We start from the raw sequence: 17,716 nt of genomic DNA, 5'->3' as shown, positions 1-17,716 counted from the left end.
GGCTTCTGTTCTACATGTATTACATATGCCGGCTTCTGTTCTACATTTACCGCATGTGACGGCTTCTGTTCTACATTATCACATATGCATGCTTCTCTTCCACATTTACCACATGTGACGGCTTCTGTTCTACATGTATTACATATGCCGGCTTCTGTTCTACATTTACCGCATGTGACGGCTTCTGTTCTACATGTATCACATATGCCGGATTCTGTTCTACATTTACCGCATGTGACGGCTTCTGTTCTACATGTATCACATATGCCGGCTTCTGTTCTACATTTACCGCATGTGACGGCTTCTGTTCTACATGTATCACATATGCCGGCTTCTGTTCTACATTTACCGCATGTGACGGCTTCTGTTCTATTGCTGACTATGACGTAAAATAATGTCCTCTCACCCAAAAAGAAATAAAGTTCAACCTAGTTGCTTTCCGTGTTTCATTCTTCACCACTCGTCTGTTTCCATAACCTGCAACATGCTATTCGGCTTGTCTCGGAATAACACGAGTTGGTCACGAATGTCCATGTAAGTAATAAGAAACTGATATCCCTAAAACAGCCCTTAGGTATAATATCTTCCCCTACATATAGTTGATAATGCTGATTTGAACAGTATTTCAGTTATATCACTGGTGTCAATTCAACTTTATGTTGGAGGAAAAGAAAATGAAGCATGTCTTGGACGTGCCGCTCTGGTGAAACCCACGACTTCGGTATGGTGTTGACAGAACAAGAATCATAGGCTGAGGAAATCTGGGATTCGAACCAAGAACAATCGGATTCTGGTACCTCCAGGGTGGAGGAGAACGTCTCGCTTTAAGTCCCTGACAAACATGTTGACATCCTCAAAATGACATGTTGGAATACAGTAAGGGTATACAGAATATTCATACACAAATCGTAGAATTTTGCATTTCAACAGCGATGTGTGATTATCATAAAATATAATCTGATGAAGGAACGTGGTGGAAGGGACACAACTCTTGTCAGAAGGGATTTTATATAGTTTTCGAATATCCCTTACATTGAAATAATAAGTGAGCGAGTATGGTTTTACACCGCTTTTAGCAATCTTCGAGTAATATCACGGCGGGGGACACCAGAAATTGCCTTCACACGTCATATAAAATAATAAAATCTGAAACTTGTTTTTTTGTTTTGCCAACACAACTCTGATCCAACAGCAAAAAGTAGTATATACAAGACCGTGAAGTATTGACGATACATTTTAAGTATATCCGCGATAAATGAATTATATCTGCATCCATAAAATAAAAGTATCTCGCTATTATTAAAAACAAAACAAAATCACTGTACAGCCTCGAACCCGTGCCCAAATATCACAGTAATAAACATATCAATACTGTGGTGAGTTACTTCCCTTTGACTGAACGCAATACACACGTGTTGTTGTTGGTGTCTGTTCATGAAAATGGCCTCAACCAAAAAAGTTGGAATATTAGTGGAATTTAACTATGAAGATTTAGAGGTATGAAAAGCGGTAAATTCAACCCCATTAATAGTTCATTCATTAAGAATTGAGAGACAATTGCCTTCTCGGGAATGGCGTCTGTTGCCCTGGTGTCGACTCTAAAGACATGATAGTGCTGACTCCACTTGGGTAATTTTTGTTGTCGTTACAGAAATATCTCAATGATTGCGCGTTTATTTACTGACAATACATAAACGTAAATGTGACGTTTTTAGGATATTTATCTGTCGGTAACTCTTCCTTTGTTTGGAAGCGACTCTTGACTGTTTTCTTTGTAAACGTACCCTATTTTCGTTATACGGAACAGAAAGTACGCGTATATTTTACTAGCGCTTTTTTCACTTACTCCTGGCTATTTTATCAAGAAACGCTTCACTGAGTTTAGATCCTGCATGCACGTGTGTTTGGCTGCTTGTACTGGACTATGATGATGATGATGATGATGATCGCTAAACTGAGTTTAGAAGTGAGGTGGGGTGCAACAGGGTTAGGATTATTGCACATATTTAGCAACCTGCATGCACGTGTGTTTTGCTTGCTTGTACTGGACTGTGATGATGATGATGATGATGATGATGATGATCGGTAAACTGAGTTAAGAAGTGAGGTGGGGTGCAACAGGGTTATGATTATTTCAAGTATTTAGCAACTTGCATGTACGTGTGTTTGGCTGCTTGTACTGGATGATGATGATGATGATGATGATGATGATCGCAATCGTACTCGAACTGGTCCGGAATTCTGTCGGTTTTATAGTGCTAGCCCACTGAGATACCATGCCCACAGTTTAACATAGATACCCCACTCAGACATATTATACTGACCTTTCTATTATCTTCTCATACCGAACGCCAGACGTGATAACAAGAAGTAACATCTGTTTACGTTTATATTTGGTATGACATAGCCAGAGGATCTAACCACCGACTTTCACTTCCCAAGCAGAGACAATATCCACTAGACGGCAGAGGCTGTTCACTGAGTTTAGACTGAACTCGTCCTCGTAGTATAATAGATAGGGCTGGGACGAGTCCAAATTTACTACCCGGGTACCCAACCCCCTATCATCCGACCCTACCTGGGTACCCACTGTAGGCCTCAGGGGGTGTCTCAAAATGTCAGATTGGGAACATTGTTTGCATTGCCCTGGCAAAACGTATTTAGATACATGTATTGAACAATCTGGTCCTTCATACACTGAAGTTGAATCAAATTATATCTTCATTCAACCTAATGAAAGTCAGAAGGAATGGGTGCATGGTCAGAAAGTAATGCGAACATTAGTGACTTGTAGTGTAAGCATAGAGTTCAAGATAATTTTTGTCATTAACAATATATCACGTGAATAACGCGGGTCCGGTTAATCCTCTGGGTACCCGAGTCCTACTCAGTACCCACCCGACCCGGGTACCCGAGTTACCCGTCCCCGCCCTAATAATAAACTGTATAAATGTATAAATCAGTGGTCGAAAATAATATTGACTTTTCAAAAGTTTATTGAAGGGTAAAATTCATGTATGCAGTCAGGTCACCAGGTAAAAAAAACCACAACTTTAAATAAAACGCCTTCATCAAAAGAATACCAACCAGCTGTATGGCTGATCAGTGCCTCCAGTTAGTTTTGAATATAGCTGTTGAGGGAGGTGTCCTCTCAGACATGCCAGCTCTCTTCCATCATATAAAGGACAATGCTTGCATTGTAGACAATGTAGACATATTGCTAAGTGTGAAGAGGAAGAATTGTATCTGTATAATTAGATTTTGCACTTCCTGCTAGACTGTTAAACATTAAAGATTTGAGTTGTCATACAGGTAAATCTGTGTTTTAATGTCTTGAGTGTAAGGTGATAGGAATGCCAATTAGCACCCCTGTATAAACCTCAGATGTTGATGATGTTGTAGTTGTGGTACCCTCTCCTGCGACTAGTCTTCCTGTCTAAACCTCAGATGTTGATGATGTTGTAGATGTGGTACCCTCTCCTGCGACTAGTCTTCCTGTCTAAACCTCAGATGTTGATGATGTTGTAGTTGTGGTACCCTCTCCTGCGACTAGTCTTCCTGTCTAAACCTCAGATGTTGATGATGTTGTAGTTGTGGTACCCTCTCCTGCGACTAGTCTTCCTGTCTAAACCTCAGATGTTTGATGATGTTGTAGATGTGGTACCCTCTCCTGCGACTAGTCTTCCTGTCTAAACCTCAGATGTTGATGATGTTGTAGTTGTGGTACCCTCTGCTGCGACTAGTCTTCCTGTCTAAACCTCAGATGTTGATGATGTTGTAGTTGTGGTACCCTCTCCTGCGACTAGTCTTCCTGTCTAAACCTCAGATGTTGATGATGTTGTAGTTGTGGTACCCTCTTCTGCGACTAGTCTTCCTGTCTAAACCTCAGATGTTGATGATGTTGTAGTTGTGGTACCCTCTCCTGCGACTAGTCTTCCTGTCTAAACCTCAGATGTTTGATGATTTTGTAGATGTGGTACCCTCTCCTGCGACTAGTCTTCCTGTCTAAACCTCAGATGTTGATGATGTTGTAGTTGTGGTACCCTCTGCTGCCACTAGTCTTCCTGTATAAACCTCAGATGTTGATGATGTTGTAGTTGTGGTACCCTCTCCTGCGACTAGTCTTCCTGTCTAAACCTCAGATGTTGATGATGTTGTAGTTGTGGTACCCTCTCCTGCGACTAGTCTTCCTGTCTAAACCTCAGATGTTGATGATGTTGTAGATGTGGTACCCTCTCCTGCGACTAGTCTTCCTGTCTAAACCTCAGATGTTGATGATGTTGTAGTTGTGGTACCCTCTCCTGTGACTAGTCTTCCTGTCTAAACCTCAGATGTTTGATGATGTTGTAGATGTGGTACCCTCTCCTGCGACTAGTCTTCCTGTCTAAACCTCAGATGTTGATGATGTTGTAGTTGTGGTACCCTCTGCTGCGACTAGTCTTCCTGTCTAAACCTCAGATGTTGATGATGTTGTAGTTGTGGTACCCTCTCCTGCGACTAGTCTTCCTGTCTAAACCTCAGATGTTGATGATGTTGTAGTTGTGGTACCCTCTTCTGCGACTAGTCTTCCTGTCTAAACCTCAGATGTTGATGATGTTGTAGTTGTGGTACCCTCTCCTGCGACTATTCTTCCTGTCTAAACCTCAGATGTTGATGATGTTGTAGATGTGGTACCCTCTCCTGCGACTATTCTTCCTGTCTAAACCTCAGATGTTTGATGATGTTGTAGATGTGGTACCCTCTCCTGCGACTAGTCTTCCTGTCTAAACCTCAGATGTTGATGATGTTGTAGTTGTGGTACCTTCTGCTGCCACTAGTCTTCCTGTATAAACCTCAGATGTTGATGATGTTGTAGTTGTGGTACCCTCTGCTGCGACTAGTCTTCCTGTCTAAACCTCAGATGTTGATGATGTTGTAGTTGTGGTACCCTCTCCTGCGACTAGTCTTCCTGTCTAAACCTCAGATGTTGATGATGTTGTAGATGTGGTACCCTCTCCTGCGACTAGTCTTCCTGTCTAAACCTCAGATGTTGATGATGTTGTAGATGTGGTACCCTCTCCTGCGACTAATCTTCCTGTCTAAACCTCAGATGTTGATGATGTTGTAGTTGTGGTACCCTCTCCTGCGACTAGTCTTCCTGTCTAAACCTCAGATGTGGATGATGTTGTAGATGTACCCTCTGCTGCCACTAGTCTTCCTGTATAAACATGAGATGTTGATGATTTTATTTTGTGGAATCCTCTCCTGCGACTAGTCCTCCTGTATAAACATCTGATGTTGATGATGTTAAATTTGTCGAATCCTCTCCTGCGACTAGTCCTGTATAAACATTAGATTTGGATGATGTTGTAGTTGTAGAGTCCTCTCCTGCGACTAGTCCTGTATAAACATTAGATTTGGATGATGTTGTAGTTGTAGAATCAACTCCTGCGACTAGTCCTGTATAAACATCTGATGTTGATGATGTTGTAGTTGTAGAATCCTCTGCTGCGACTAGTCCTGTTTTTAACATCTGATGTTGATGATGTTGTAGTTGTAGAGTCCTCTCCTACGACTAGTCCTGTATAAACATCTGATGTTGATGATGTTGTAGTTGTGGTACCCTCTCCTGCGACTAGTCTTCCTGTCTAAACCTCAGATGTTGTAGATGTGGTACCCTCTTCTGCGACTAGTCTTCCTGTCTAAACCTCAGATGTTGATGATGTTGTAGTTGTGGTACCCTCTCCTGCGACTAGTCTTCCTGTCTAAACCTCAGATGTTGATGATGTTGTAGTTGTGGGACCCTCTCCTGCGACTAGTCTTCCTGTCTAAACCTCAGATGTTTGATGATGTTGTAGATGTGGTACCCTCTCCTGCGACTAGTCTTCCTGTCTAAACCTCAGATGTTGATGATGTTGTAGTTGTGGTACCCTCTGCTGCGACTAGTCTTCCTGTCTAAACCTCAGATGTTGATGATGTTGTAGTTGTGGTACCCTCTCCTGCGACTAGTCTTCCTGTCTAAACCTCAGATGTTGATGATGTTGTAGTTGTGGTACCCTCTTCTGCGACTAGTCTTCCTGTCTAAACCTCAGATGTTGATGATGTTGTAGTTGTGGTACCCTCTCCTGCGACTAGTCTTCCTGTCTAAACCTCAGATGTTTGATGATGTTGTAGATGTGGTACCCTCTCCTGCGACTAGTCTTCCTGTCTAAACCTCAGATGTTGATGATGTTGTAGTTGTGGTACCCTCTGCTGCGACTAGTCTTCCTGTCTAAACCTCAGATGTTGATGATGTTGTAGTTGTGGTACCCTCTCCTGCGACTAGTCTTCCTGTCTAAACCTCAGATGTTGATGATGTTGTAGTTGTGGTACCCTCTCCTGCGACTAGTCTTCCTGTCTAAACCTCAGATGTTGATGATGTTGTAGTTGTGGTACCCTCTCCTGTGACTAGTCTTCCTGTCTAAACCTCAGATGTTTGATGATGTTGTAGATGTGGTACCCTCTCCTGCGACTAGTCTTCCTGTCTAAACCTCAGATGTTGATGATGTTGTAGTTGTGGTACCCTCTGCTGCGACTAGTCTTCCTGTCTAAACCTCAGATGTTGATGATGTTGTAGTTGTGGTACCCTCTCCTGCGACTAGTCTTCCTGTCTAAACCTCAGATGTTGATGATGTTGTAGTTGTGGTACCCTCTGCTGCCACTAGTCTTCCTGTCTAAACCTCAGATGTTGATGATGTTGTAGTTGTGGTACCCTCTCCTGCGACTATTCTTCCTGTCTAAACCTCAGATGTTGATGATGTTGTAGTTGTGGTACCCTCTCCTGCGACTAGTCTTCCTGTCTAAACCTTAGATGTTGATGATGTTGTAGATGTGGTACCCTCTCCTGCGACTAGTCTTCCTGTCTAAACCTCAGATGTTGATGATGTTGTAGTTGTGGTACCCTCTCCTGCGACTAGTCTTCCTGTCTAAACCTCAGATGTTGATGATGTTGTAGTTGTGGTACCCTCTCCTGCGACTAGTCTTCCTGTCTAAACCTCAGATGTTGATGATGTTGTAGTTGTGGTACCCTCTCCTGCGACTAGTCTTCCTGTATAAACCTCAGATGTTGATGATGTTGTAGATGTGGTACCCTCTCCTGCGACTAGTCTTCCTGTCTAAACCTCAGATGTTGATGATGTTGTAGATGTGGTACCCTCTCCTGCGACTAGTCTTCCTGTCTAAACCTCAGATGTTGATGATGTTGTAGTTGTGGTACCCTCTCCTGCGACTAGTCTTCCTGTCTAAACCTCAGATGTGGATGATGTTGTAGATGTACCCTCTGCTGCCACTAGTCTTCCTGTCTAAACATGAGATGTTGATGATTTTATTCTGTGGAATCCTCTCCTGCGACTAGTCCTCCTGTATAAACATCTGATGTTGATGATGTTAAATTTGTCGAATCCTCTCCTGCGACTAGTCCTGTATAAACATTAGATTTGGATGATGTTGTAGTTGTAGAGTCCTCTCCTGCGACTAGTCCTGTATAAACATTAGATTTGGATGATGTTGTAGTTGTAGAATCATCAGCTGCGACTAGTCCTGTATAAATATCAGATGTTGATGATGTTGTAGTTGTGGTACCCCCTGCTGCGACTACGAGAGGCCGGGTATACTGTGATTACAATATCTGGAGAGAAAGGAAAGAAGTACACAAGCAAACATGGCTACCCATGTGTGTCGGACGAAGCCATTGAAAATGTTTCAGTGGAGGTAAGGCTTTTTGTAATAAACATCTTTTTTTTTTATTGTACCCTACCCCTAATTTAATATATATTTTTTTAAGGACGAACATGTATTCAGGCTTGGTGACTTGGCTGATTAAGCGTCATCAATGACTACATCGTTTGCTTGTGCCTTCAGATGCTGCAGGAATAGATAAGTTGCTTTTCAAGTGTGCCACAGGGCACTCACAAAAATGTTGAGGTATACCCTTTCAAATATAATTGTGACAACAAGAAGAATACTTTGGATCCTTCCTCGTGTGGGTGAATATGTCACCATAAGCTAGATATGCAGTTGTAATTTGGAATATTTGCCTGCCACGTTCACTGAAAATCCTATTCAAATTCAAATCTCCCGATATAGTGTATGAATGCTGTACAATAAGCATGGTTGTGTATTATACTGAACCGCAAAAGAAACATCACCCAAAGTAACATTGCAAGAAAAGTTGTCATTCAAATATCTGGGTAATTTTTGTCAAAGTTTCTAAAATTTAACATTGCCTTGTCCAGAAAAATAAAATTTGGTGAAAATAAAACCGATCACCCAAACACATCATGGCAACAGCCATGGTAACTCGATGCACGTGAGGTCCATTCAAATTGAATTGCACATGCGTTCCCCCATTTCTTGCCCTATTAAAATCCACCCAGATCGGATAACATTCATTCCTTATTGAATTGCTACCACATGTGAAGATTGACAAGAAATCAGCGACACCAAGTCCTTGGACGATTGCAAGCTGGACAAACCACGCGGCAAGAAGCCAATGCATTTGTAGTCCACGTAAGGACCATATACAGGCTCCAGCAACGGTACCAGACCAGCAACACTACAGATGACTGACCACGCAGTTGAAGACCAAGGGTCACCACCCGACGTCATGATCATCAGATTGTGCGACAGCATCTTCAAGATCACTTTGTTACTGCTGCGGAAACTGCTCGACAGACCATGGGGACACACCAGCGACACATTAGTGCGGACACTGTGCATCAACGATTGACGAGCAGACACCTTCACTGTCACAGGCCACAGCAAGGACCCATTCTAGCACCACGTCATCGCCGGGACCGTCTTCAGTGGGCAATACAGCAACAGCATTGGCGCCACCAGCAGTGGAGAAGAATCCTCTTCTCAGACAAGAGCCATTACTGTATCTCAACAGCAGATGGCAGAGAGAGAGCAACAGCAGCTCGGTACATTGATCATGTCTTGAGACCACATGCCATACCTCATTTGGTACGTCACCGCAACCATGAGTTTCAGCATGATAACACCCGTGCCCACACTGTGAGAGCAACAAGAGACTTCCTCCAGCAGAATGGCATCAGAACCATGCAGTGGCCTGCCCTCAGCCTCCGACCAAGGCTGACAACTGCAGCTGAACTGCGTCAGGCGTTCCTCAGAGTGTGGGCTCAAGTGCCGATGGCCTTCATCAACCACCTCATCCATTCCATGTATCAATGTTGCACGGCAGTCATCAATGCACATGGCGGATACACAATATACTGACTTGTGATGTCATTTTTTCAGAGACTAGTGTTGTGTTTCACTTTAAGGATATTTGACATTTTAATTCCGACCTTGATAATCAGTTTTACAAAGTTTCATCTTTTTAATATGTCTCAAAGTATGTTTACAGTGTTTGGGCAAATAAGGTTTCTCATATATCTATCCATGGGGACGTTTCTTTTGCGGTTCAGTATAGTTTGCATGTGTGTCCCGAATACTGTTGTATAATCAACAACAAAAGTTCCTGTGACACCAATATTTTAGTGTATTTTTCAAACAAGTTTGTTTTTCAATATTGTAGTACATGTTTGGAATCAAGTCACAAAAACGCAACTGCTACAGAAAAGCATACATTCCATGCAAAAGTTGACTTTTATTCAAGCCCCATGCATTTCACTACCCAAGAATGGGTATAAAAACATGTGCGTTAACGGGATTCCATATGCATTGTTTAGCATTGTGCTGACACCAACCACTCAGAAAAACAACCAAATTACGCAATTATCCAACATTTCGAAATGCCACGCCTGTCCGAAAATGAGCGTCTGCGAGCCATTGGTATGCTTGAAGCAGGATCGAGTCAATGTGATGTTGCAAGACAAATTAACGTCCACAGAAACACCATTTGGTGTTTATGGCAACGTTGGCAAGGTCGCTATGTCGCCATGTCGCCTTCAGGTAGAACTAATCATATAAGCGCACATGTAGATGGGGCAAATCCAGGCCTTAAACAAGATCACGGACCTACCTGATACACCTATACCTTACCCCCGCAAAGTTTCTGATATACAATTGCACCCCCCCCCCCCCCCCCCACACACACACACACAAAAACACACACTAAAACCATTACACACACTAAATCTAAATCTATGCTGGTTGTAAGAGGTGGCCAAATGGATCGGGTGGTCAGACTCGCTGATGTGTTTGATTACTTGGCATGGTACCCTGACAACGTGGGACGTTGCTCATAATATCCATCACTAGTTTCTTCTGTGTGTCTGGATGCTGAAGGGTGTTAATCACCAACGAACGTGTCCATATCACCTTGGTATGACTGCCCAGCGCATACATGTTTCCTGACATAGACTCTGTTACTCCCTTTCTGACCACCCATGGGGATTCGGTTAGAATAGGTCCCAAGTAACGTGTGTCGTAAGAAGCAGCTTAATTATCGGGTGGTGGGGCTCAGTAACTTGGTTCATAACGACGGAATGGGACGTTGCTCACACTATCATAACTGGGTTTGTCTAGTCTAGACTCGAATGTTCATAGACTGAGTGTGGCTTAGCCAACCAAACATACAAATCAAAGCAGCTTTAAACGCAACTCACACATTCACCCTTTCAACAGGACCTTTCTGCCCTGATCATACCGGGCGGTTTCTGCCCTGATTACCTTCGTCGGGACAAGAGAATGGTGGACCTGGTCCGAAACATGTATACTTCAGGTAAGGACGTTTCAATTGCTTTTATATGATTCACCCTTAGGGAGTTCAGGTCATATAGTCCTCCAGTGCCTAAAGCTCTGTAGGAGGCTCACAGAAGGATGGGCTGGTCCGCCTGTGCTGATTGCATATTGTCATTGTATCCTGATGATGTGGATCGCTGCTTATGCTTTCAGTCACTCGTTTCTCGAGTCCAGACTCGATGTGTTACAGGCCTTGATAAAACTTACCCTGGTACATTGCTGTCCTCGGCATTAGAACGCAGTTTCTCACATAATCATCCATTTAGGCCTGCACCCAGTAAGACCGGGGCCTTCAGCAACCCATGCTTGCTGTAAAAGGCAACTATGCTTGTCGTAAGAGGCGATTAACAGGATCGGGTGGTCAGGCACGCTGACATGGTTGATGCATGTCATCTTATCCCAATTGCGTGGATCGATTATTTATAGACTGCCGTCATCTATTGCTGAGTGCAGCGTTGAACAAACAAACAAACAAACAAACAAACATAAGGGCATGTGATTCTTTTCTTTTAGTGTAATAGAATTTCCAAAAGATTTCCTTATTCTTTAAGTTCAGTTTAGAATGATATCTTTATGTGGCACTTTAGATGTCAACCGTGTCCAGGACAACAACCTCTTGGTAATAAACGTCGTCAAGGGATGAATGATGATTAACGTTGGTAGCGAGGAGGAACACTGTCTTGCATGGTGTGGTTACATGTTCATGGACACGATGAGAATATTCATGAGAATTGAAGAGATACTCCCTAGGGAAAGGTGAATGCAATTGGTATGCGCACTTATCCGTTTCCCAGGGTAAAATGACAGGCGCTTTGAGCAATCAGTTAGTGATTGGTTCTTATGCATATAATGATATATCATACTACTGACGGCCTCATCGTCATCATCATCATCATCATCATCATCATCATCATCATCGGTAATGACCAAATGGCCCGATATTATATATGTGCTTTCTGTAACGATAATAATCTTTCCGAGTGTGATGGTTACATCTTCACGAAGAACATGATTCTATTCACTATAGAACATGATATGATGTGCCAACTGTATGGTGTGCTTGCACTCGTCCAGGATGTTACGTGTGACTCACGCTGATATATATGCCGTCGTATTTTATACAATCTAAAGTGATTTATATTATACACGAATAACGCATAAAGAAATAACATATAATTTTATACTATCTAAAATAAGATTTATGGACCATGTTTCAAGTGCATTCAGCCACAAGTCACCTGCTAGCGCACGTAACCATTTTTACAATCTTTGTTTGACTTTGCCTGCTCGACACAAGCGAATGTAGATTATGGAGAGATGCGAGAGGTGCTAAAGCTCGTCTTTCTCCAAGCAACGCTAGCACTGAATCTGTCTTCCCGATTCATTCAGGCTTCTCCTACGACCATAATAGGTTGCTTGGACCAAATCCAACCCGGAATCCCGACACGGTACAATATATTCTTACCAAAACACGGCATGTTGCCTGTCGAAATACTAAATTGTCAACTACTCTGTTTTAAGGTCTCCTCCACCCAGAGGGAAATGCGTGGCGCATAAACTCTGTAATATACATTGATAGACACAGGGAGAAAGAAGAACCTTGTTGACACCCCTTTCTATGTTATGAAAGGCGTAATGCTGTGTGAGGAATCAGATCGTGACCAAAGACTGTTTGCGACACAAATCAAACGAATCATTGCAATGTAACTGAAATCCAGTCGGCGTAAGTTAATGAAAGTTATTCATAAAGTGTCTGTAGCAAGTTGAAACTGACTGTGGTTAATGGTTCCTGGCTGTACTTTATGTCCTTTTTTATGCGGATTTCGCACTTTTCGGTGCGGTTTTAATGCTTCTGAAAAACTGCTGAATTTTTTTAAGCAAATCAAAGGAAATAAACCATCTTACTTGTCGACCCCCTCATTGAATCACTTAGCACTCACTGTCGCGTGCATGTATGTAAACACGACTTTTTGAGTGTACCTGTATTAAACTAGAGTTTAAATGGCGGTGCACTGCACTTTATGGCCGTCGTCTGTCGTTTTATTGTAGTGTTACAAAATAGAGGCGGATCCATAACTTGTAAACTTTTATGAGATAGTTGCTCCTCTAATCGTGACAGGATCCGATGTCCGTGGGTTTAAATTCAAGTTTTGCCCCGATTAGTACCCTTTGTTTGTAGGCACCCATTTTGGGGGTCGTGGGTTTCAACAAATTAACTTCTCGGTGCTGCGACACGTTTGGATTTAAGATGATACACTGTGATAGATGTGGAATAATGTTCGAAAGGGGCGTACAAACATACTCCCAGTCATGACCTTAGACTGGATAAGATAGGACTGAAATTTAGACATATCCATCATGAACCTCTGAAGCAGTACGTAAAAAAAAATATTGAAATGATGTCATATCCTAAGGGTCCTCGCGGAATCTAGAACTGATTGTGTTTTGTTAAGTACATTCGTTTTACAAACATAAAAGGACATACACAGAGCCGAATGTCTGATATTGTGTGCACCCTCGTTGTTACACTTAATACGTACCATAGCCCGGATCCGCATGTCGTGAGTTCGAGTCGACGCGTGAAGATCTGAGGTAGAATAGGTCTTCAGCAACGCATGCTTGCCGTAATACTTGTAAGAGGCGACTGACGGGATCAGGGGGTCAGGCTCGCATGTCATCGTATCCCAATTGCGTGGATCGATGCTAATGATGGCACCGACGGTTTGCCCAAAGTGAAACGTGGTCAACATCAACGACCTGCGTCACCTTATGCTCTCTCGATCTTTGCCAATGACGAAACGACCGCCTCCGTGGTCTAGTGGTAGAGCGTCCGCCCGGAGAGCGAAAGGATCGAGGTTAGATCCCGTTCGCATCCTACCAAAGGCGCTTAAAGATGGTACTTGTTGCTACCTGTCTTGCGATTGGCATTAAGGGCTAAACAAGGATTGGTCGGCTCGGAGGCTGTTTACTGTGTCAGATATTGGTTTTTCATGTTAAACTGAAGCATGGAATCTCAAGGGGCTTGCAGTGTACAATCGGCATTAGTCCGAACTCGTTCAAGCACACACACACACACGTCGCTATATGAGTGCAAAAATCTTGAACGCGACGTTATTCCCGATTTCACCTCACCTCACTAATTACGAAACTTTTAGCGACCTGATTTTCACGCCGTGCCTCCCGTAAAGAAGTTTAACAGACACTTATATCTAATCTAAGCTTATAAAAATTATCTTTAAACGTGCGGTCTATGTCATTTCTATTCTTGGCTTGAGCTCATTTCTCTTGTATGTCATGTTCATTGGCATTCATGATTGCAGTGAGTGACTTTGGTTGAAAACCGCTTTGAACATTATTTTAGTTACATCACGGCGTGTCAACTTGATGTGAGAAAACAAAAGTGATGCAGGTCTTAGACGAGCACTGGTGTGGTGCTGACAAACCTTGTGACATAAACATAACCAGGGCGAATCTTGGACATTGCATAGCGAGTTGCGGCGCGTTAGACGACCGAACCATCCATGCTCCCGAAAAGGAGATATTTGCACGAGTGGCGTACCAGTGAAAATGACTCCCTTTCCATCCCTCACGAAATGAGAGTTCACGAGACACATGGAACATCCTATTTATTATATATTTTTTGTGCAGTTGTCTTCCGGAAATGTTATAATTCCATTACAAATGTAAAACCTTGAAACGTAAATTTTCCCTACCTAGCACAGGGACGGTTCTCCATCCCTTGTATTTGCGACTAAAAAGTAGTTTCGTGTTTGCAAAATCTTAAAAATATATACACAAAAGTAACAAAAATTAATTAGGGACACGAAAATTCTGTATCATACATATAGATATGATTATAAACAAAATATACTTGAAGACTATCAAACCGCTGTTGGAAGCGAATGAATACACCCTAGTCACGTAACAAATATGGCGCTTTGCGAAACGAACAGTCTCGATTCAGTCACATGAGGAATTTACAGTGTATAACGAAATTTTTTCAAGCGAATAACAAACAGGCTGAAGCGATATTAACCCCATAAATGACCATCTGTTATTATTTTGCCTTGTCCATGTGGAACGAACGTAAAAAGGAAGTCAACAGTTTGTGTATGGGCTAGACACTTACGATAAAGGGAGACAATTTGAGGGGAGGTCACTTTTGTATGACACAAGTCCTTCAAAGTGTCATTTTCACAGCAGTGAAATATCAAGTGTTATCTTCACTGCAATGAAAATATCACTTATCTCAACTGCGGAGAACTCAGTTTTTTACACTTAAGTATATAATAAATTCTCATATCATGACGTCATTTCTGGAGATAAGAACATACGCTTGCAACACGATGACGTCGTAAATTGGACGACGTTATTTGTGAAAGAGTAATGTGTTGTTCCCCTCAGATGCAGCTGAGCAACTGGGATAAACGCAATGGACGAACGATCGAATCAAAAATCAGGCGAGACATGCCAATCTTTGTTGGTAGAAAAGGTACAGACAATCGTCATGAGAATACTAGCATTCAGGAAATACCAAACTTAACCTCTGTTCAGAAGATGGACTTGAGGCGTGGCATTGTATCCCAATTGCGTGGATCTATACTAATGATATCAATCACTGGATTTCATGGTCCAGACTCGAATATTTACAAACCGCCGTCATAAAGCTGAAATATTGTTAAGTGCTGCGTTACACAACAAACAAATTCGAAGTTATGACAAAGCCGATGTTGTTCTCCAAAGTTGTCCCCAACTGTGTCCACTGTACAACTAACATCACGAGTGGGTTTACTTCAATGCCCTATAAACAACAAACAAACAAGCAAACCATGGTTCATAGACAAGGTGAAATAGTATCCAGAGCATGAAACACGTATTTCATGTTTATTATCCACATGGTTCAGGACAAGTGAGTAAACAATACATACAGTGAACAAGTGTAATAATGAGAGAATAACCAACGTGCTTCCAGAAATTACGAATTGTCTGACCCGAGTGAATGAATGGTTTTAATCCCGAATCGTTGGCGGGGGACTGTATTCATTCTTCAGGGACGTTATTCTGTCTATTACTCATTGAAATCTAAAGTGGGAAACTGAAAAAATAGTGAACTAAAGTGATCCTATTGTTTTGACGTTATCAATGAAGAACTGTGCCTTCACAGGGCTTCAACCGAGGAACTCCTTCCCCAGGTATATTTGTAACTGACTCACTCTTATCCCAGGTGTTAATGTAACCTCTTAACTCCTATCATAGTTATCCTAGTATCGGTATTAATCTTGCCAGATCTATTCAACACTTATGTTATGTTTTCTACTTAGTAACACAAACTGTATTAAACGTTCTTAGTTGCATGTGATGAAGCCATGTCTAATCTTTGACCCCGGCTATATTTCTTGGAGTAGGGCCAAGACAGTTTGTACAATAAGGTTCGAAGTGTCATATTTGCAAACGGGGAAGCTAAAAAATATGTCCTTGCGCGTTTTTTGCAATTCCAAAACTTGCAAATGTAAGAAAGAAGAAGGGCTAGTTTCCAGTCATACGAACAAACATTTCTTAAACTATTTTAAAGTTTTCCGTCACACGTAAATTTAACGCTTTCAGTTGTCTAGAACGGTCCCATATCATACATGTTCAATTTGTCTGGTGATTTGATGAGATGTCTGATAATGATATTTACACTGCTCAATGTTCTTTTGATGAATAGACCCGTGAAGATTCCAGGGTAGAATAGGTCTTCAGCAACCCATGCTTGCCGTAAAAGGCGACTAACGGGTGGTCAGACTCGCTGACTTGGTTGATGCATGTCATCGATCCCAATTGCGTGGATCGATGCTCATGACATTAATCACTGGATTGTCTGATCCAGACTCGATTAATTACAGATCGCCGTCATATAGCTGGAATATTGCTGAGTGCGGCGTAAAACAACAAACCAACCAACCAATCTTTTGATGAATATTCAAAATCACATCACATAAGTCCTCCAACAGCACCATCTGTTCATCTCATGATCATGTTGCTTAAACAAGTCCGCTGACTCCGATGACCGACCGAACGAGTTGACAGTCACGATAACTCGAATCCCTCTATTTCAACTTCAGTTCATAGGTAACATACATTTGCTATTTGGACAGACAGATCCGATTCGCCTTGAACAGACTTTCAGGATTTCAAAGAGCGTAATACGACTCTGGCTCAGAAGTTGTTTTATCAACGTTACAACATTCAAGGCCTTAGGAAAACTTTAAAAAAGTTTTATGTTAGACACGTGGAAGACATTTCCAAATTTGACGCGTCATTAACAAATCAATTGTGTCCGACGCAATTCCCTATTTTGGCTTGTACCATATGTTCCCGTGTTTTTTTCAGGTGAACAATTGACTTGTATTTTCATGTGTTTGTGAAGGATGCTACAGGTTGGGCAGGATACGCTCACTTTTTAACGAACACCTGGTATCATCACTATTTGATAGTGATTCATAAACCCATGCTCATGATAAAGTTGGAATCGTGAATCTGTTATTAGCGGAGATTGCTTATGAATATGAAAGGTTTTTCGTCGCGATTATTTACATAGTGGTTTTCTGTTACTTAACGAGTGAAATAAAACCATTCAAGTCCGCATGTATTTTGTAACAAAATACTATTATCATCTTAACCAATACAATGGATATTTGGTCTCGAGTGAAATAACAGATTGGTCGAAACTAGTTACAGTCTCTTTCAGTGACACTGAAATGAGAATACATTATGAAATACGTGTACACAATAAATAGAACATTTGACTTTTTAATAAGACCTACTGCATCAGAGTGCAAATTTCTGTACTGCATATGCAGAAACGACCAATAGCATGTTTTAAGGTTCAGCCTATGCACACTACATATTCTAATATGCACCATATGGCCAATTATGTACCATTTCCATAAAAAAAATTGTCGAAATAATATTAACATCTACAGCTACAACTTTTGTGCGGCATTGGTCA

The 17,716-nt window shown here is 41.9% G+C and overlaps 1 protein-coding gene across 1 annotated transcript in view; it reads left to right on the top strand.

Annotated features, from left to right (window-relative positions):
* Positions 1 to 1,400: 1,400 nt before the first annotated feature.
* Positions 1,401 to 17,716, top strand: part of LOC139455574 (putative cysteine protease YraA) — a 66,532-nt gene continuing 50,216 nt past the window's right edge. The window contains exons 1-3 of the mRNA XM_071237125.1: positions 1,401 to 1,497; positions 7,591 to 7,728; positions 10,609 to 10,705. Coding sequence (XP_071093226.1) covers positions 1,435 to 1,497; positions 7,591 to 7,728; positions 10,609 to 10,705 — 298 coding nt within the window. The 5' untranslated portion in view covers positions 1,401 to 1,434. The remainder of the gene's footprint in view (positions 1,498 to 7,590; positions 7,729 to 10,608; positions 10,706 to 17,716) is intronic.

This window comes from Haliotis cracherodii, unplaced genomic scaffold (genome assembly GCF_022045235.1).
Source record: "Haliotis cracherodii isolate W230 unplaced genomic scaffold, xgHalCrac1.p SCAF_11, whole genome shotgun sequence".
Classification (NCBI taxonomy): Eukaryota; Metazoa; Mollusca; class Gastropoda; order Lepetellida; family Haliotidae; genus Haliotis; species Haliotis cracherodii.
The sequence above is the reverse complement of the archived record's forward strand: the minus strand, read 5'-3'. Positions and strand labels throughout refer to the sequence as shown.